We start from the raw sequence: 21,866 nt of genomic DNA on the forward strand, positions 1-21,866 counted from the left end.
TAAAGACTCCACTGGAAAATTACTAGAGCTAATCAATGAATATAGTAAAGTTGCAGGATATAAAGTCAAACACACAGAAATCCCTTGCATTCCTATACACTAATAATGAGAAAATAGAGAAATTAGTAACAATTCCATTCACCATTGCAACAAAAAGAATAAAAATAAAATACTTAGGAATATTTCTACCTTAAGAAACAAAAGACCTAGATATAGAAAACTATAAAACACTGGTGAAAGAAATCAAAGAGGACACTAATAGATGGAGAAATATACCGTGTTCTTGGATTGGAAGAATCAATATAGTGAAAATGAGTATACTACCCAAAGCAATATATAGATTCAATGAAATCCCTATCAAGCTACCAATGGTATTTTTCACACAACTAGAACAAATAATTTCACAATTTGTAAGGAAATACAAAAAACCTTGATTAGCCAAAGAAATCTTGAGAAAGAAGAATGGAACTGGAGGAATCAACCTGCCTGACTTCAGGCTCTACTACAAAGCCACAGTCATCAAGACAGTATGGTACTGGCACAAAGACAGAAATATAGATCAATGGGACAAAAAAGAAAGCCCAGAGATAAATCCATGCACCTATGGACACCTTATCTTTGACAAAGGAGGCAAGAATATACAATGGAGAAAAGACAATCTCTTTAAGAAGTGGTGCTGGGAAAACTGGTCAACTACTTGTAAAAGAATGAAGCTAGAACCATTTCTAACACTGTACAAAAAATAAATTCAAAATAGATTAAACATCTAAACATAAGACCAGAAACTATAAAACTCCTAGAGGAAAACATAGGCAAAACACTCTCTGACATAAATCGAAGCAGAATCCTCTATGACCCAGCTCCCAGAGTAATGGAAATAAAAGAAAAAATAAACAAATAGGACCTAAATAAACTTAAAAGCTTTTGCACAACGAAGGAAACTCTAAGCAAGGAGAAAAGACAGCCTTCAGAATGGGAGAAAATAATAGCAAATGAAACAACTGACAAAGAATTAGTTTCAAAAATATACAAGCAACTCCTTCCAGAAAAATAAACGACCCAATCAAAAAATAGGCCAAAGAACTAAACAGACATTTCTCCAAAGAAGACATACAGATGGCTAACAAGCACATGAGAAAATGCTCAACAATGCTCATTATCAGAGAAATGCAAATCAAAACCACAATGAGGTACCTTTTCATGCCAGGCACAATGGCTGCTATCCAAAAGTCTACAAACAATGAATGCTGGAGAGAGTGTGGAAAAAAGGGAACCCTCTTACACTGTTGGTGGGAATGCAAACTAGTACAGCCACTATGGAGAACAGTGTGGAGATTCCTTAAAAAACTGAAAATAGAACTGCCATACGACCCAGCAATCCCACTGCTGGGCATACACACCACAGTCCCACTGCTGGGCATACACACCGAGGAAACAAGAATTGAAAGAGACGTGTACCCCAATGTTCATCGCAGCACTGTTTATCATAGCCAGGACATGGAAGCAACCCAGATATCCATCAGCAAATGAATGGATAAGAAAGCTGTGGTACGTATACACAATGGAGTATTACTCAGCCATTAAAAAGAATACATTTGAATCAGTTCTGATGAGCTGGATGAAGCTGGAGCCTATTATACAGAGTGAAGTAAGCCAGAAAGAAAAACATCAGTACAATATACTAACATATATATATATATATATATATATATATATATATGGAATTTAGAAAAGTAGTAACGATAACCCTATATGTGAGACAGCAAAAGAGACATAAATGTATAGAACAGTCTTTTGGACTCTGTGGGAGAAGGGGAGGGGATGGGGGGAAAAATGATAATAGGTACTTCAAGTGGTGGAAATTTGTGTTAAGTTTTTTGTTCTTGTACTTTCATCTGTCCTAAAAATTTTAGTGTTTTATTATTATGGTTCTAAATTTTTTGTTTGTTTTTTAATGTTACTCAATTCAGGTGAAAAATTTTAATTGGTCTATTGTCTAAAGTTTGTTCCCAAAGTGTTTACCAGTGATCCTAAGAAATGTTGATTTAAAATAATATAAAATCTTTCTAGCCTTGTGGGGCGTTCCATAGATACTCACCATTTCATGTGAATGTTAAATTGAATATATTACAGATGGAATAAAAAGGTGAATACTGCATGTGTTTATTCTATGTGAAATAAATACTTCTGGGAGTAGCATGATTTACATTTTTCAGTTATGCTGAGACAAATGTGTCAAATCAGTAAATTCTGATGGAAAAAATTACAAACAGAATTTTAAAAAAATATAGGGAATAGATACATATGAAAGAAATAAAAATGGGGAAAAGGAAGAAAAAAAAAGTACAGGTGTATTTAGAATATCAGATTAATTGGGAATCTCTTTGTGTAATTATACACAATCTGAAAAGAATGTAGTTTGAAAATTTGTTTTTTAAGCTACACTTCATGTTAGAACACAGAGTACTATCTTCCATATGAATCATGTTTACAAAATTCTTACCTTTCTTGGAAATGCCTTGTTATGCTTTATGCAAGGATTTGCAGTAGCCATTTTTTTCATTCCAAGATTACAATGGAAGTGGGGGAGTACAGATATTTCATTATTTTATCATCTGTTTTTTGATTGTTGATAATACTTTCTGTAAATGTGTATCATCCTTTGGCAAGCTTTTACTATAATTCTTTAATTCATTTTATTGGGTTGAAAATATTAGTTTACAGTTAATTTCTTAATTTTGTTATGTTTAAATAAATTGCTTAGTAAATTCTTGTACTAATTTGTTAAGTATCAAATAGGATAAGGTATACAGAAGTCCTTAAGCTGTTGACAGATGACCTTATTTGGATGCTTGAAATATTTTAGCACTGTTCTATGTGCTTTACAAATATTTTCTCACAAAACCCCAATGACATTTTATCTATTTTACAGATGATTAATAGGGGACAGATGGGTTACTTACCCTAGATTGCATAGTTAGCAAGTGGTAGAAATGGAATTTAAACCTAGGCAGTTTTTCTTTAGAGTCATTACTCATGTAGTAGAGGAAATATGCATTAGTTTCCCTTAGAAGATACATCCATTTGTCCTCAGCTATCAAATGGTTTATGGCATTTGTACAAGTTTGCAGTGATGTCTTTTTTTTTTTTTTTTAATTTGGAGTGCAGTTGCTTTATAATGTGGTAGTTTCTGCTGTACCTCAAAGTGAATCAACTACACATATACATATGTACCCTCTTCCTTGGATTTTCTTCCCATTTAGGTCACCACAGAGCATTGAGTAAAATTCTCTCTAGTATACAGTAGGTGATATCTTTATTGGCATTTTACAGTGTAATTGTTTTAGGACATCATAAATCTTGACTATTGTCTAGGGGTTCCTTGTCTTTTGGCAGAGACTCCTATCCCGCCCACAGCTGATGATTCTCTTTATTGCTTAAAAGAGAGGGATTATCCATACCTTGGAGGAAAGCAAGACTCTGCTGTAAACTGCAATGTGAGCTTGATGGTTCTCTGCTGGTGAGAACTGCAGAGTCTGACCAGGACCACTTAAACCTAGCCATCTAAATTATTTCCTGTATTATTCTTCCTCACTTTCAAACGAGAGGAGGAAAAACAATTTTCCCTCTACCCTTCTGAGCTCCTGGCTGAGACCCTGTAATATAAGGTTAACAAGAGAAAAACAAACAGAAGCTTATTAACATTTATATCTCATGAGTACTGAGAAGATGCTCAGGGAGAACTGAGTATCACCTTGAGATGGGAATTCATTCTTAATACCATCTAAATAGAGGGTATAGGCCTCTTATGAGACAGTAAATTATTTTTAAGAAAGACAAATGAGTCTCTAGGAGAATAGATGGGAATTTGTGACAAAATTCATTTGGTTGTGATGTCTTCTAATTTTCTCCCCTTCTAATCACTTAATCTCCTTTCTTGTGATGAGACTCCTTTCCTGGTTGATAAAATATGACAATTGAATGCCTTTGGGGGAATCTGTTTTTAGATAGATAAAGTTCAGAGAGTGCCTCTCCCTGCATTTGCTGTTTTTCAAATGCCTATGACTCAATAATCAGTATATGGAGCACATTTGAGGTGGCATACTTTGTTACTCTAAACACACATGTACATACACACATACCATGAGCTCAAATGCAATGAACAAAAAACTCCATGAAGATTGGAGGAAATCATATCTTTACTAGAAGCCAGTAAAGGATAAGAATTAAATAATAGATTGTATCATAGATGTACTTTTATACATAATGAAGAATTTTTGATATAATGAAGATATGATTGAATTAAAGGTAGGGAATGAATGGGTCAGCCTGACTTTGAGTTATTCTTCCTGACATGTAAAACAAAATGACAGGAATTAGAGGAAATTCTGCAAATCCCCCTATTTGTCACAGTTGATAGTAGACTAAATAACAGTTGGGATATCTTGCTAGAAATCAGAGGATACATTTCATGGAGAGGCCCTCATACAAGCAGGGTTATAATAGCAAACTATTATAGTTTGTGGAAGGACTTGTCTGTGATAGGGCAGACAGGAGTTTCAGAAAGGAGCTTAGGCTCAGCCACATAACTGAAGTAGTTGACAAGCTATTAAAAAACCTCAGTATGAGAAAGCTAACCTTTGACAGCATGGCTTCACCAAATTGAGAAAAAATAACTGAAAATGATGAGAAAAAAATGTAAAACATCGAGGTGAGCTCTAGAATACCTACTATACATGAATAGGAATTAGAGTAGAGAAAATAAAGAAAATTAAGGAGAAGCACTAATCAAAGAGATGGGAATGAATACCAGACCACCTTACCTATCTCATGAGAAACCAGTCAACAAGCAGCAGTTAGAACTGGACATGAACAACTGACTGGTTCAAAATTGGGAGAGGAGTGCCACAAGGCTGTATATTGTCACTCTGCTTATTTAACTTGTATGCAGAATGCATCATATGAATTGCCAAGCTGGATAAATCACAAACTGGAATCAAGATCAGTGGGAGAAATACTAACAACTTTAGATATACAGATGATAACCACTCTAATGGCATAAAGTGAAGAGGAACTAAAGGACCTGGTGATGAATGTGAAAGAGAAGAGTGAAAAAACTGGCTTGAAACTCAAAGTTCAATAAACTAAGATTATGGCATCCGGTCCCATCACTTCATGGCAAATAGATGGGGAAAAAGTGGAAGCAGTGAAAGATTTTATTTTCTTGGGCTCCAAAATCACTGCAAATGGTGACTGTAGCCATGAATTTAAAACATGCTTGCTCCTTGGAAGGAGAGACATAACGAACCTAGACAGTGTTATTAAAAAAGCAGAGTCATCCCTTTGCTGACAAAGATCCATAGAATCAAATCCCTTAGTCGTGTATGGATGTGAGATTTGGACATTAAATTTAGGCTGAGTGGCAAAGAATATTGATGTGTGGTGCTGGAGAAGACTCTTGAGAGTCCCTTGAACTTCAAGGAGATCAAATCAGTCAATCCTAAAGAAAATCCACCTTGACTATTCATTGGAAGGATTGGTGCTGGAGCTGAAGTTCCAAACTTTTGGCCACCTAATGTGAAGAGCTGATTCATTAGAAAAGGCCCTGATGCTGGGAAAGATTGAAGGAAAAAAAGAAGGGGGTGGCAGAAGATAAAACTGTTAGATATCATCACAGGCTCAATAAACATGAATCTTAACAAACTCCAGGAGATAATGGAGTACTGGGGAGCCTAACATGCTGCTGCAGTCCCGAGTTGCAGAGTTGTACATGATTTAGCAACTGAATAACAGCAGCAGTAATCCAAGAAATAATGAGAAAAAATATAGTTCTGAATATGGGACAAAATCTGTGAAAGATCTACATATATTTTCTTTAAATTTTTGAATTTCATACCTATTGTCATGGGAAAAAAGCAAAATCAAAAATATTTATACTTCAGATGAGTTTTTTTTTTTTTTTTTAAATAAGTCAAGTAGGTAGAGGTGTTGGCAATTGTGGAATGTTGAGGTAGAGTAAAAAGCATGGCAAAGGCACAGAGGTGATGCTAAGTACAGTTAAGTGACGACAAGTGATTTAGTGTTCTTGGGGTTTAGAAGACATGCTTGGGCATGACAAAGGATGCTGGAATCAAAAATAGGATTAATAGAGCAAAGGGAGTTACGTGTAATACTACAAATATAGCACAGTATATTGTAAGATTTGGGGAAATATTTAAGGATTTTAGATGACCTGATTTTTATTTTAGAAAAAAAAGTCCTATATTCTGTAATTTGGGAGTGGAGGGAAATTGAATGTAGGGAAATTAGAGGAAAATCTATAGTTCGGACCCTAGTATATAAGAGCTGATTTAATAAATTGGTAGTATGTATAGATTATAGGGAAAAGATTGAAGAGAGATGTTTTTGATAAAATTAAGTGATTTAGTAGATGGAAGTGAGAAGAGAGAAAGAAGAATGTGAGTTTATTTGGTTGACAAGGTGGAAAATAATTTTAATGACTATCTGTAATGTGGTGTGAAGTATAGATTGTGGGTGTTTTCAAATAGGGGGAAGAATTATTTCAGTTTTTGACATGTAAGGAGACAAATGGAACTAGAAGTTCCATTGGAATTAGATAATTCCAAGAATTATCTCAGAGATAATTCTTGCTAGGAGATGTATAGGATAATCAGCATATGTGAAATAGTAAGATATAGCAAGGAAGGTGCTCATTCAAAGAAACTTAGCAAAGAGAAGTGAAAAAAGAAGCAAACCTAAAATTATACTATATTTAAATAGTTATAGAAAAAGAGCAAACAGGAAAACAGACTGAAAAATAAAAATCCAAAAGGTAGAAAAATTAGTATGTTACTACAGGCAAGTAAGAATTAAGTTATAAGAACAGATTGACATTGCCACAGCAAGCTTGGAGACCAATATGACAGTGTATAAGTGTCTGTTCTTAGTGATTTAATAGTCAACTGATATTTGAATGCCAGTTACAAACTAGATAGCTTACTTACTCATAGAGATTCAGTATAAAGAAAGAGGTGTTACACTTAGTCAGTTTATGTTGCAGTGGGACGGACAGACCAATAATTGCTTTATAGCATAAGCTTATCAAATAAAATAACAAATCAGAACTTAAAAGACTTTTACAAAAGGATTATCTCAATGGAGGGATAAGGGCTATTGCAATAGGCAAATGAATATTATTGCAATAAGGAGAATGCTTCTGTTAAGGCCTATAGCATCTTAAAGGTGATATTTTGCTTTAAAGGCTAAAAAGAAGTTTTCTTTTAGAGGAGGGATTAAGGCTAGAAAGAAATGGTGTGGCTAAGTAGAATGGAAAGACCCTGATGCTAGGAAAGATTGAGGGCAGGAGGAGAAAGGGGTGATGGAAGATGAGATGGTTGGATGGCATCATTGACTTAATGGAGATGAGTTTGAGCAAACTCTGGGAGATAGTGAAGGACTGGGAAGCCTAGTGTGCTGCAGTCCATAGGGTCACAAAAAGTCTGACACGACTGAGCAACTGAACAACAAAGTAAGGTGAGGGGAAGTGGCATGATCTGACAATAGAACAGAAAATATTTTTGCCTTCCCTAGTGGTTCAGTTCACTGCAGATGGTGACTGCAGCCATGAAATTAAAAGACACTTACTCCTTGGAAGGAAAATTATGACCAACCTAGACAGCATATTCAAAAGCAGAGACATTACTTTGCCAACAAAGGTCCATCTAGTCAAGGCTATGGTTTTTCCAGTGGTCATGTATGGATGTTAGAGTTGGACTGTGAAGAAGGCTGAGTGCCAAAGAATTGATGAGAGTCCCTTGGACTGCAAGGAGATCCAACCAGTCCATTCTAAAGGAGATCAGTCCTGGGATTTCTTTGGAAGGACTGATGCTAAAGCTGAAACTCCAGTACTTTGGCCACCTCATGCTAAGAGTTGACTCATTGGAAAAGACTCTGATACTGGGAGGGATTGGGGGCAGAAGGAGAAGGGGACGACAGAGGATGAGATGGCTGGATGGCATCACTGACTCGATGGATGTGAGTCTCAGTGAACTCTGGGAGTTGGTGATGGACAGGGAGGCCTAGCGTGCTGCGATTCATGGGGTCGCAAAGAGTCGGACACGACTGAGCGACTGAACTGAACTTAACTGAGTGTTTCAGTTGGTAAAGAATCTGCCTGCAGTACAGGAGACCAGGGTTCATTTTTGGGTCAGGAAGATCCCCTAGAGAAGGAAATGGCAACCCACTCCAGTACTCTTGCCTGGAGAATTCCATGGACAGAGGAACCAGGCAGGGAATCTTTGTGTCCATGGGCTCACAGAGCCTGACATTTTACCCTGAGAGGAGTCCCTTTCATGATTAACTATTAAGGAGGGGTTATGTGCTGGCTCAGGCAGAAGGTGGGGCAAAGTTCAAGCTACTGGAAGAAAGAGTCTTACCCAGAAGGCATTTTATTCAAACTGCTCAGTGTAAACAAAGTAGTTCAACAAATTTTTAATAGGCAAAGAGTGGGAATTTAGAGAATGTGTGTCAGGGCCTTGTTAAAGATGAACAAGAGGGACATCCATGGGTATAATCTAAGTAATATAATGGAAGGATTCTTCTTTATATTACATTTTCCTGAAACAAAGGTATAAGTAGGTTTCTTAACCTTCATTGTTTTCTAGGAACCCTGGAAAACAAGGCTGTTTTACAGGGCTTACGTAAAATTCAACATTGTCAAATGTAACAAATAACACAGGGTAATATTGTAGAAAGATATTAAACTCAAATCAATGTCAAGAAAGACTTCTTGAAGGAAAAGACTGAGTCAGCAGAATACTAAGATAATGAGACAAGAAATTGAGAAGTACAGTCAAGAAACGGGAATGGCATGCAAAAAGCATGGAGGTTTATCAGGCCATTTTCAGAAATATAAGTGGATGGATTTTGCCAGAATGGACGGTACTATATGTTGTGTGAAGGAAGATAATACTGTGAAGGTAAGAAGGGACTAGATCAAGGATTTTGTATGCCAAGTCAAGAAATATGTAATTCATCTTTCAATACTAAATCAGTGAAATATATTAAGCAAAAATGCCGTATGATCAGTTTTGCATTTTGAAAATCATACTGCAATAGTGCATATTATGATATGGAAGGAGTAGGGAATATGGATTATTTCTGCTATCAGGACATTTTTAGTAGATTAAAGAAGTGATAAAGAGATTCAAAAAAAACAATGGTAGAGAATAGAAGAAGAGAGAGAAATCAGATATTTGGGATATTGAATATACTGGAGCTAGCAACATTTGGATATGAAGAAGTAAGAGAAAAAGAGAGCCTGGGATGGTTCAGGGTTTCTGGATTAGGTTTGTATGGGCAGTACTACCATTCACTAATAGCATGTGAGAAAGCAAGTTAGGGAGGACGATTCATATTTGGGCAAGTTGAGTTTATAGGCATATCTCATTTTATTGTGCTTTTTTATCACAAATTGATATTGGTGGCAATCCTGCATGGAACAAGTAATAAGTGCCATTTTTTGGGGGTGGCCAGCATTTACTCACTTCATGTCTCTGTGTTGTGTTCTGGTAATTCTCACAATGTTTCAAAATTTTTCGTAGTTATATTTCATTATCATATATTTATGAAAATATAGGAGTCTGTGTTTCCAAAATCTAAAAATATACAGGACCAATATCTTAGAGATAATTTTTTTAAAGATAATATAGAAGTCTTTCCCCCAGGGAATGTACTGTCTTACTGTAAAGTATCTAGTTAAGATGCAACAAAATTTTGAACTGCTGCAAGTTGTTATAAATCCAACATATATCAGTTTCATCTATGATGATTCACAGAATACTTTTAAGGGTCTTTGGATATCTATTCATTCCCCTACCTTTCAGAGATCAACATGATTATGGGAAAAATTTTATACCTATGATAGCAGATAGAAGAATCTAGAATGGAAAAAGTTATCCTCATTGATCTTGAATTTTGTGTAAAGATTTGAAATTATTTTGTGCTGCTAATTCTTGATCTTATGATCTAATAAAAATAGATTTGAAAAATGTATGTGTTACTTAAGTATTATGTGTATAAGACACCTGTGAATGTTTTAATAGTTTATACCATCAGACTAGCAACTTAAAATATCTTTTGGAAATACTTTCATGAAATATGAATATTAAGTAATTTTCTTTATACAGGGATCAACCTATGAAGATGAAATTGATAATATCAAATACATTATTTCAAAAATTAATGAAATTCTGGCTCATAACTCACCAGTTTTGATTATTCAAAGATGGACACGTGGTTTCTTAGTTCGGAAAAAAATGAGGTATGTTTTATTTTATTCACTATTTAAATATTAAAAGATAATTGACAAAAGTCATTTCTGTAATAATATGCATTTTTGTATTCCCTATCAACCTGGTACTTTATAGACTATTTAAAATAACTTTGAGAAAAACATCACAGACTCTTTTTTTCTTTTAAAATGGCCATATAAATAACTAGTCAATAATGTTTTTATTAATCTTGAGTAATTCTGATAGTGTTTTAAATTAAACTTAAAAGCATTAGTATAAAATGTAAATTAAATTTCTCTATGTAATGGGACATAATGGAAATATAAGCCATGTACAATATAAGAAAAAAGTACAAACTGTTAATATATGAGGATTTTGTATTTGTTTGGATATGAAGATAGTTTTGCCAAAACATCTGCTACCACCTTAATCTACATTATCCTTTGATTAATACTTTTTCCTCTCTCTTTGTTCTGTGCATCCCTTTTCAGTCGCAGACATTTTACAAATACAGGAAAATTTTTCCTATAAGAGAGAGGGAAGATAGGATACTGTGTCATCAGTGTATTTGTGTTAGTCATGCAAAACACTAAACACATGAAAAAGAAATGAGCTTTCTCCTAAAGCTTATTTTCAGATGCTAAATGGTAGAGTTCATAAGATAGAAACAGAACATGGCCCTGAAATACAGGTAGGATTAAATAGATCTGGAGTTGGGAAACAGACATTCCTTGAGAAAGAAAGATTAGGAAGTTTCACTGAAATGGCATTCACCATTCTGTGGTAAGGCAGAGACAGTGTTGTCTGGTGTTAGCCTGCATGTACTACATCGTAGATGGCAATAGCCCTGATAGAGACCAGTATGAAAGGCAAAACTGAACATAATACAGTGCCTGAAACTTCTGACGATGAGATTCCATATACTTCTCTAACAAAGGCCAAACTGTGGGAGAGACTGGGCTTATGAATGAAGAAAAGTAAAGTGATTTGGAGTAAAAGATGTGAAAAAAATCAGGCAGTTGCTAACACGTACATATTTATTTAAAATATTTTTTCTATCTCATATGTTTCAGTTAAATTGTATGTATTTTATGTGAAATAAACATCTAATTAAATGGATCTGTCTTTAATTTATGCCCCTGGGATTGAGTTTTTCTCTCTTAGAATCAAGGTTTCCTTTGATATTCATGTACCATGAGATAATAACCTTCTACGTGGAAACAATCTGAAAATTCAGCAGACAAGAAGAGAGTCTGAATTAGCTTTGTGGGGAGAAATGTCAGTAGTAAAAATATATCACAGTGCTTCATGACAGACTGATTTTAATTCTTTTTCTTTTTAAAATGCTGTTCCATTAGGTGTATCACTTACCTACTCTGGGCCTGAGTTTCCTGATACATTAGTAATAAATGGTAGAGAGCAGGGGCTAATAGCAGTACTTAATTTTCTACTTGCTTGTGAGAATTGAAGTCATGAATATAACCCACATAGTATCTGGCAAATGCGAATATTCCATTCTTAATAGCTGATATTTTTTAATATTATTATTATTGTTGTTGTTCTACCTCATATTCTCTGTGCTATTTGTTTGCATAGGAAACAATTTTTCCTTGAATTTCTTGCTCCCTTCCAATTACATTTACTACAGCATTCACAGACTAATCTTTCAAAATTACAAATCAAATCTTACTCACCAACTTAAAATCTTCTGGTTGCTCCTAATTTGATTAGGGCAAAGTATTGGGATATTGGCCCCTACAATGTACATCACATACTTGAATTATCAACATTTGCAATACTGTATTGAAGTTGTCTGTATAATTATCTATATCTTATATCTACAAACATATTCAGTTCAGTTCAGTTGCTAAGTCATTTCTGACTCTTTGCGACCTCATGAATCACAGCACGCCAGGCCTCCCTGTCCATCACCAACTCCTGGAGTTCATTCAAACTCATGTCCATCGAGTCAGTGATGCCATCCAGCCATCTCATCCTCTGTTGTCCCCTTCTCCTCCTGCCCCCAATCCCTCCCAGCATCAGGGTCTTTTCCAATGAGTCAACTCTTCGCAAGAGGTGGCCAAAGTACTGGAGTTTCAGGTGCAGCATCAGTTCCTCCAATGAACACCCAGGGCTGATCTCCTTTAGGATGGACTGGTTGGATTTCCTTGCAGTCCAAGGGACTCTCAAGAGTCTTCTCCAGCACCACAGTTCAAAAGCATCAATTCTTCAGCGCTCAGCTTACTTCACAGTCCAAATCTCACATCCATACATGACCACTGGAAAACCATAGCCTTGACTAGACGGACCTTTGTTGGCAAAGTAATATCTCTGCTTTTCAATATGCTATCTAGGTTGGTCATAACTTTCCTTCCAAGGAGTAAACGTCTTTTAATTTCATGGCTGCAGTCACCATCTGCAGTGATTTTGGAGCCCAGAAAAATAAAGTCTGACACTGTTTACACTGTTTGCCCATCTATTTCCCATGAAGTGATGGGACTGGATGCCATGATCTTTGTTTTCTGAATGTTGAGCTTTAAGCCAACTTTTAAACTCTCCTCTTTCACTTTCATCAAGAGGCTTTTTAGCTCCTCTTCACTTTCTGCCATAAGGGTGGTGTCATTTGCATATCTGAGGTTATTGATATTTCTCCAGCAATCTTGATTCCAGCTTGTGCTTCTTCCAGCCCAGCGTTTCTCATGATGTACTCTGCATATAAGTGAAAAAGCAGGGTGACAATATACAGCCTTGACGTACTCCTTTCCCTAATTGGAACCAGTCTGTTGTTCCATGTCCAGTTCTAACTGTTGCTTCCTGACCTGCATATAGGTTTCTCAAGAGGTAGGTCAGGCGGTCTGGTAATCCCATGTCTTTAAGAATTTTCCAGTTTATTGTGATCCACACAGTCAAAGGCTTTGACATAGTCAATAAAGCACAAGTAGATGGTCTTCTGGAACTCTCTTGCTTTTTCTCTGATCCAACAGATCTTGGCAATTTAATCTCTGCTTCCTTTGCCTTTTCTAAATCCAGCTTGAACATCTGAAAGTTCATGGTTCACCTGAACCTGTTGAAGCCTGGCTTGGAGAATTTTGAGTTTCTTTGACAAAGAAATTTGGCTTCTTTGATAAAGGCTAAAAGGAAATATTTGAATTGGAAGGTATTTACCAGTTTTTGTCAAAGTGTATTTGAAAGGAAAAGGTGTAATTATTGCCTGCTGCTAAGTCGCTTCAGTTGTGCCCCATTCTGTGTGACCCCATAGACAGCAGCCCACTAGGCTCCTCTGTCCCTGGGATTCTCCAGGCAAGAATACTGAAGTGGGTTGCCATTTCCTTCTCCAATGCATGAAAGTGAAAATTGAAAGTGAAGTCGCTCAGTTGTGCCCGACTCTTAGCAACCCCATGGACTGGAGCCTACCAGCCTCCTCCGTCCATGGGATTTTCCAGGCAAGAGTTCATACATTAAAAAGGAAAAAAAGTGTTGGCATATTAAGGATCTAGGACTTTCGAGGTGACTCAGTGGTAAAGAATCTGCTTGCCAATGCAGGAGAGACAGGAGACACTGCTTTGATCCTTGGATCAGGAAGATCTGGTAATGGAAATGGCAACCCACTCAAGTATGCTTGCCTGGGAAATCACATGGACAGAGGAGCCTGGAGGGCTATAGTCTATGGGGTTGCAACCTAGTGACTAAAGCATCTGTCTCATAAAGATTAAAAAGTAGCAAAATTTATACCCAAAGAGAGTAAAAGGGAAGGAATAATAAAAATAGTATGAAAAACTGATGAAATATAAAACAAGGATACAAAGAACATGAGAAAATGTGAAGGAATATCAATAAAGCCAAGAATTGGTTATTTTCAGAGTAATACATTGATAAAGCTCCAGCATGACTGCTCTAACAAAGAGACAGAAGGAAAACTTCAATTTACCATGATAAGGAATGAAAAAACAACATTGCTGCAGATCCACAGAAATTAAAGGGAACACAGGGAATAACTTTATGCCAAATAATTTGATAATCTATGTGAAATGGACAGATTCTTTGAAGCACCACAATTTTCAGTCTGACAGAAGAAATCACAATGCTGAATAGTCATTCATACATTAAAATAACTGAATCCATTATTAAAATCCTTCCTACGAAGATACTTCAATTCTAGGTTACTGGTGAATTATCCTGGACATTTAAGGAATGTTTAACAGCATCTTAAACCAAAATTTCCAAAGAGTGGAAGAGAATACTTTTCAGGTTTTGAGAGATCAGCATAACTTAAAAAGCAGTACCTGACAAGAACATTATAAGAAAGGAAACTTCAGGCTGTCTTATGTATGCACATGTAAAAATTGTAAGTAAAATATTAGAAAATTAGATATAGAGGTATGCAAAGTGGTTAACATATAGCCAACATAGGTTTATTCCAAGAATAAAAAGTTAGTTTAACATTAGGAAACCAATCACATTAATAGAATATGAGTCTCAGTGTTTCTCACTTCATTATCACATTAACTAAAATTTGTGCATACTTTGAATGTACTCTTATTTTTCAAGCTTCTAAAGTAACTGAGATTTGATCTCATCTAACTTGTGATAGGCAGAATTCCAAGATGGCCCATGTGATCTTTGTTCCCTGCTGTTACTCCCATGATCATGTTATATTGCATGGCAGATGGTATTTTGCAGATGTCATTAAGGTTCTTTACTAATAAGTTGACCTTCAGATAGATTTTCTGAATTAGTTTAACCTAATCAAATGACCTCTTTAAAAACAGAGTGTTTTCTGACGGATAGCAGAACAGGCTATCAGAGAAAGTTGAAATGTAAGTAGGATTTGATGTACTGTTGCTGTGTTAAAGGTAGAGTGGACCACATTCAAATGACCTGAGAGTGACTTTATGAGCTAGGAGTAACCGTCCACCAACAACCAGCAAGAAAAAGGGGACATTGGTCCTACACAAGGAACTGGATTCTACCAAGTACTTGAATGAGCTTAGAAGCAGATGTTTTCCCTTAAGCTTCCAGATAAGAAAGAATGCAGACTGCTCACAGTTTGTGCAATTTGTTACTCAGTAATAGGAAAAATAATATGCAGTAGAACTGTGCAGAATGACAGTATAGTTCTGATATGCACAGGGATTAATTAATGTAGTTCTGTGTAAAGTGAGGACTGCCTGAATACAATCATCTTAATGTCTACACAAAAAACATAAAATTCAGCACTTATATAAGGTTAAAAAAAGAAAAACACTTTTAGCAATCTAGGATTAAAAGGAGACTTTCTTAATCTAATTATGTATATTTTAACACATTTATTAATACTTAGTGACATCTTGGAATTATTTCCCTGAGATTAGGGAAAAACAACAAGGGTGTCAGCTGTTAGCACTTTTGTTTAGTATTGCTCTGGAACTATTGCTAGTGGAACAAAGTAAAGAAAATAAATAGATAAAAGATTAGATAGGAAGAAACAATTATAATTTCTTATAGCTGTTATAATTTTGAATGTGAAAGCTAATAAAAATACAAAAATCAATATTATTTAGATATATAGTACCAATCACCAACTTGAAAATGAAATTAAAATCTACCATTTATACTAGTATAAAAACCCCACTACTTGTTGGATTGATCTTCAGGAGGCACCACATAAACTAGATTAGGTGTACAAGAAATTTATTGGTAGTAATACCTTTGACAAACAAAAGAGGAGGAAGTAGGAATAGGCGGGAAAACATATTCATGCTTTTATGCTAATCTGTGAAGGGAGAGAGACAATGAATTGGGCAGAAAGAATTCAGCAGCACAACTCAGAAAAAATCTAGGCCAGACCAGTGGGTGATCCCTGAGCAAAGCTTGACCATTGGAGGAATCCTGCATCAGGTAGAAATGGGCCAGTTCTATTACAATTCCTCAGTCAATGACTGGGAATAGCCTTGGCAAAAGTATAGTGATGGATCTAAAAAAAAAAAAGGCAAGAGCTGGGGCTGTCAGTCACCTGTGCTCCTCGTAGTGGGACTTCTTCATGGAGATCTGAGCAGTACACTTCCAAAGCTGTCATAAACCATGTACTAAGGATACATGAAAGCAAGATGTGAATTACCTCTAGAAAGAAACCTACCAAACATTACTGATAGAACAAGATGGAAATAAATATAAGACTATATCATTTTTATGACATTGAAGGAATCAGTGTAATAAAAATGTCAGTTTTTCCTAAATTGATTTGTATGTGCAGTGCATTCCTAAACAAAATTGTAGGAGTTTTCCTTTAAAACACATACTTTGAGAAATAATATTGTGCTGGTCTTTCAGTTTGCCTCTGCTCACTCTCTAAATCCCATTTAACTGATAATGTGAGGATTTAGAAAGGCAAAGGGCAAGAGAAGTGCAAAGAGAAAGACAACAACAAAATTTTGCAAAGTAAGAAGCAAATAGGTATGTATAACTGACTTTGCAGATCTTAGAAGTCTACAACTAGAGATCAGAAAACTATGGTCCCTAGAACGGCAGCCTGATTTTGTAAATAAATTATATTGGAACATAGTCACACCCATTCTTTTATATATTGTCTGTCAATGTGCTTTTTAAGCTATAATGGAAAAGCTGAATAGCTAAAATACAGACTGTAGTGGTCACAAACCTAAAATATTTACTATCTGTATTTGGCTCTTGAAGGAAAAATTTGCCAACGTCTGCTATAGCTTATCCTGATATCAGAAGCCCAAGAGTAAAGCTGTGATTCATATTGCAAAACACAGGCATAATTAGAATTTAATGATACTAGGAACCAGTGCTGCACAAATAGGAACATTTATTAAATCCCTGTTTAGAATCAGTTAAACTCTCCTAATTTTATTCTAAAGTGAGATATTTAGTGTTTTATTCTAGAGATGAAATTATAGCTGACCATCACTAAATATTATTTAATCACTCTAAAATTATAGACTAAAACAAACAAAAGAATGGAGATAGGGAAATTTTTTCCCTCTATGAAACTTGATATATACTTTTGAGATACTAATTTTAGGCTGATAGGTATTTTCCTTTAGCTCACTGAATATAATTTCACTATTTTTGGCTTTCATTGTTGCCATTGAAAAGTAAACTATCAGGCTAATTTTTCCTTTACAGATTATCTTTCTTTTCCTTCTTACTACTTTTAAATCTAAGGTATTTCTGATATTTTTCTGAAGATGTTTTCTTTGACAATTCTAAAAATCACTTTATTTTTATTATGCAACTTAATATTTGCTGGCTTTATGCATCTAGGGATTGATTTCTCCTTTATCAATTCTGGATGATTTCCAGACATTCTTTTATTTATTGATAATCTATTCAAAACATCTATATTCCCCATTTTCCCCATTTTTCTTATGATGGGAAGTTACCCTCTTTACAGTGGTGTCTGTAAGTAAATTAACAGGTAGACTGGAACAGAGGTCGTGGTCACAGACTAACTTGACATTTGGTAACACCCTTGGGCTTAGGATTTCTTCCTATTGATCCCAGAGTCTAATTGGAGATAATAATCAAAACTGTCCATTGAGTTTTGTTCTGATTTTATTTTCTAATCTCTGGCTTGGTTTCTTCTCTATTCTGTATTATGGGTAAGTTTTAGTGGTTCTTTTATATCAGGGACGCTTAAATATTGCTTTGATTTGAATGTTCATTTGTGAAGCAAGATCTTGTTTCTCTTATAATTTATTTAGGATGCCTTTTAATTGTATCCCATTCTCATTGCCAGCTGTAGTGGTGGAAAGTTACCTAGATGCTATGACAGCCTCCAAGTAAGTTACCAGGCAGGCTGTTTCAGAGCTCACAGAATAAAAAACCTCAGAGATCAAATTAAGATGCTTGAATCAGATTACTTATCTACTTAAAACATATAGCAATAAACAAGGGAGAAAAATGGAAAAGAAGTGAGTACAAGTGAGGTGAAATGATTGCATTGTCTGAATCATGTATTATTCAGTGTTCATTTATCTTGTTTCCCACTTTGTTCCATCAGGCTTTCTCTGATGGTTGGGTTATAAGAGTAGAGGTGAGTGAAGGTCTTCAACAGCCAGAAAATGATTGGAGCCACCATACTCTTGACTTTTTAGAGAGATATAGGAGCAAGTGTTCCTCACCATAGCTATGAACTAAGTAACTGACAACCTGCCAAGAAGTGATGAGTTTTATTTGCATGTTTGGGTATAGGGTGCAGGAGGTTGTGTTAGGTTACTGATGGATGATTGATTTGGTGGGAGCCATAGCTGTGCCTCTGAAGATGAATTAATAAATGCTTTATGAATGTTCTAAAATGTTATTTAGTCCTTCCATACTTTATTCCTTCCTTTATGGCAGTATTTTTCACACACTTGTTTCATTTATTACATAGTGTTTTTCAGGTTGCTACCTTACTATGTATACTGGAGACACCTTATGAATCTTACCTGTATCTCTCATTTGCTTGTTCAGTATCTATACTTGGCATCTTATGAGCTATGCCTGTTCTAAATGTTTTTATTCTTTCCCTTTAAAATATAATTGAATATTCTTAAATCATACAACAAATACAAATTTACAATGTCTATTAATATTTATTTTATAATTATTTCTATTCTGCATCCTATACAGAAGATCCTTAGATTGATCTTCTAGTTGAATAATTTTCTCCTTAGTGATATATAATCTGCTATTTAGCCATTGAAATTTTCATTTTAAGTATTATATATTTTAATAGGTAGAAGTATTGTTTGGTTCTCTTTTTGATTTTGTTTTCTTAATAGCTCTTTTCTCCTATTTTTAATCTCCCTTTATTTTTAAAAACACATTAAGCATACTTATTTCCGTAGTTCGTAATTCTAGTTGTTGCTGTCTTTATGGGTTTGATTCTCCTATCTGCTTTTATTATGGATTTCACCTACTGTGCATCATTCCCTGTCCACTCTAATTTTGAAGGTCAACTCATATTCCTTGGGACTTCCAACTCATTTCCTTGGGACTGTTCCTTTGATACTCTGTTATGAAGATTGGTTTTTCCATAGAGGATGCTTTGATTACTTTTAAGTGTCTATTGAAACTGAAAAGGATCATCTCCAGTTTTTACAGATTACTCAGGTCATGTGAGGAATACATTGCTTTTAAAACTTTTCAGTAAAGACTGTTTTCCTTTCTTTGGACAAAGTAGGTCCATGATGGAAACTTTATTCTGGAAATTTTTAGAGTGACGGGAATAATGATGTTGGTGCACAGGAGGTGCACTTCATTTGATACTAGATTTTTTATGAAAGTTTCTCATTATAACCACCTTCCTGATGAGATGCTACATTCTTTTCTATTTGTAATACCCAAGCCTACAAGTAATACCAAAGGTCAAGATTATCTGAGTGAAGTAAATGTCCTGAGGTTGAAAGTTGGGTTTAGGTTTATTTCTTATCTCTTGCACTGAGGCTTTAGTTTGTGTTTAAATTTGAAGGAATGTAAGAATTTTATAAAGTAAGTAAAATTTTAAAAAATAAATTGACATAGGTTTCTACATTTTGAGAAAGATAATTGCCACATGGTTTACCTCTCTACACTTTATTTAACAGTAAAAAGACTCTTACCAAGCATCCATTCTCATGCATTCTATATTCTTAAAATTTATGTTTCTTAATAATATTAAAAATAAACTCACATAAATAAACAGATATTGGTAATTCCAACAATGTTAATGACCTATTGTAAAATATTTTATAGTTGACAAAATTTAAGGAGTACTCATTTATACAAATAACACCAGTGTTCCTATATATTATCAGTCTTTTACTTGTGTCCTCTGTATTTAACTGTTCTCAATATGTGTAATATGATTTGAGCTGATTTGACTATACACATCACACCCAGATGAGTAATTTCTGACATAAGAAAGCTTGTTTTTATCAATACTAAGATTGATTTGATTATCTTAATAAAAGAAGTAGAAGATCAAAAACATTTTATATTAGGGTATAGCCAATCAACAATATTGTGGTAATTTCAGATGAACAGTGAAGGGATTCAGCTATACATATACATGTATCCAAAATAGTTGAACAGAAAAAAAAAGAAATAAAAGAATATCCAAGACAAACTAGTATAAACAACAAAGAGATATATTAGTTTATGTGACTGAGCAGACCTACAGAAATTTATTTGGAATCCCAAATAAAACCTGAATTATACCCTAACCCTGATATTACCCTTGAAGTTTGTACCAGTTTGAGCTTTTTACTGTTATGTGTAAAAAGAAGTTGATACTATAAGGAAGAGATTTCAAATTGTAAAATGGCTAAACTGAAAAGAGAATGGTGATAAATTGTTTGTCCTGAGCTGGGCAGTTGGTCATTCTCTTTATATAGTTGAGAAATAGTTGGTTAAATTTTTATTTATATTATAGATTGACTTTTGCCTACAGAAGGTATGAAATTAGGAGGATTAGTAGGAAAAAATAACAGATACTGAATATTTTGATTACTTTTGTGGTCCTATGTATCATCAACATTTTGCTTATCTCTTCTCTAACTCTAATAGTAGATTACTTTAAGAAATATGCATATAATAATTAACTTGAAATGTGTATAAATGAAATCAGTGAAGGAGGAAAATACAACTTTGCTAAGAATGGTCTTTTTTTGCCCATGATCTGGGATTCAATTTGATGAAACGTTTGCCATTTGAGAGTCTTATCAAATAGAAAAGAAGATGTATTTACCCCAAGATAAAGTTAGGACTTGGAAAGGTAAGACATTAGAAGAAACTAGTATATTCTGTAAAACATTCTCTTTCTGGGTCAAAGACTAGTAAACCTCAGTAGAAAGGCAGAGCCTTTGATTTGATGATAAATAAATATTAGTGGACCCTAAGGCAGAGCCTAGCTGAAGTAAATTGTTAAACTTAATCCTGTCAGGAGGGCAGAGAAGAATGTCTTCATGCTGGCAGAAAGGTTTTTTTACGTCGAGAAAGTTGTTTGATTTAAAGGGTGGGCATTAAAAATATGAACTTGCTTACTGAGTGTTTAGGGAATGGAGTGGCCAGATAAATCTAGAGCTATTTTAAAATGCAGATTTTCTTAAGCCCTTTGGCACATTCAGTGTTCCAGTTCTCAGGACATAGTCTTCTGCTACACTAACATCTTTAAGATATCCTTATAATTCATCTCAAGGAGAGGACAATATTCATGGAAGTGCCTATATGAAAGCACAATGGAATGCTTTTAACTATACTTACCAGGGATAAACTCTGTTGCCCAAGCAAAAAGTCCCACCTATTCTTGTTTGTCAGGATATGATAATATGTTTTGGTCCAGTAACCACTTTATATTCATCTGTAGTCACTGTGATTTTTTAATATGCATTTATATATTGGGTAGGTAGGTTGGGGGTGGATAATATTTATCCAGACTTGTTGTACCATGAATTGTCAAGGATCCTTAACTTACACCCAGATTCAGTGTTAGAAGTGTTTTTGAATTCTCTCCTTTTGAGGAGGCGTAGATATATTTCATGTACATATTGATGATTTGGTAGATATATGTATGAGAAAGTGATATTGATGTTGATATCTAAATAGGTA

At 34.9% G+C, this 21,866-nt stretch overlaps 1 protein-coding gene across 9 annotated transcripts in view; it reads left to right on the top strand.

The window, feature by feature from the left end:
- The window catches only part of LRRIQ3 (leucine rich repeats and IQ motif containing 3), a 209,432-nt gene that overhangs the window by 32,859 nt on the left and 154,707 nt on the right, over positions 1-21,866 (top strand). For all 9 annotated transcript variants that reach the window (XM_059884571.1, XM_059884568.1, XM_059884569.1 and 6 more), the window contains one exon: positions 10,188-10,321. In XM_059884571.1, coding sequence (XP_059740554.1) covers positions 10,188-10,321 — 134 coding nt within the window. The remainder of the gene's footprint in view (positions 1-10,187; positions 10,322-21,866) is intronic.

This window comes from Bos taurus, chromosome 3 (assembly GCF_002263795.3).
Source record: "Bos taurus isolate L1 Dominette 01449 registration number 42190680 breed Hereford chromosome 3, ARS-UCD2.0, whole genome shotgun sequence".
Lineage (NCBI taxonomy): Eukaryota > Metazoa > Chordata > Mammalia > Artiodactyla > Bovidae > Bos > Bos taurus.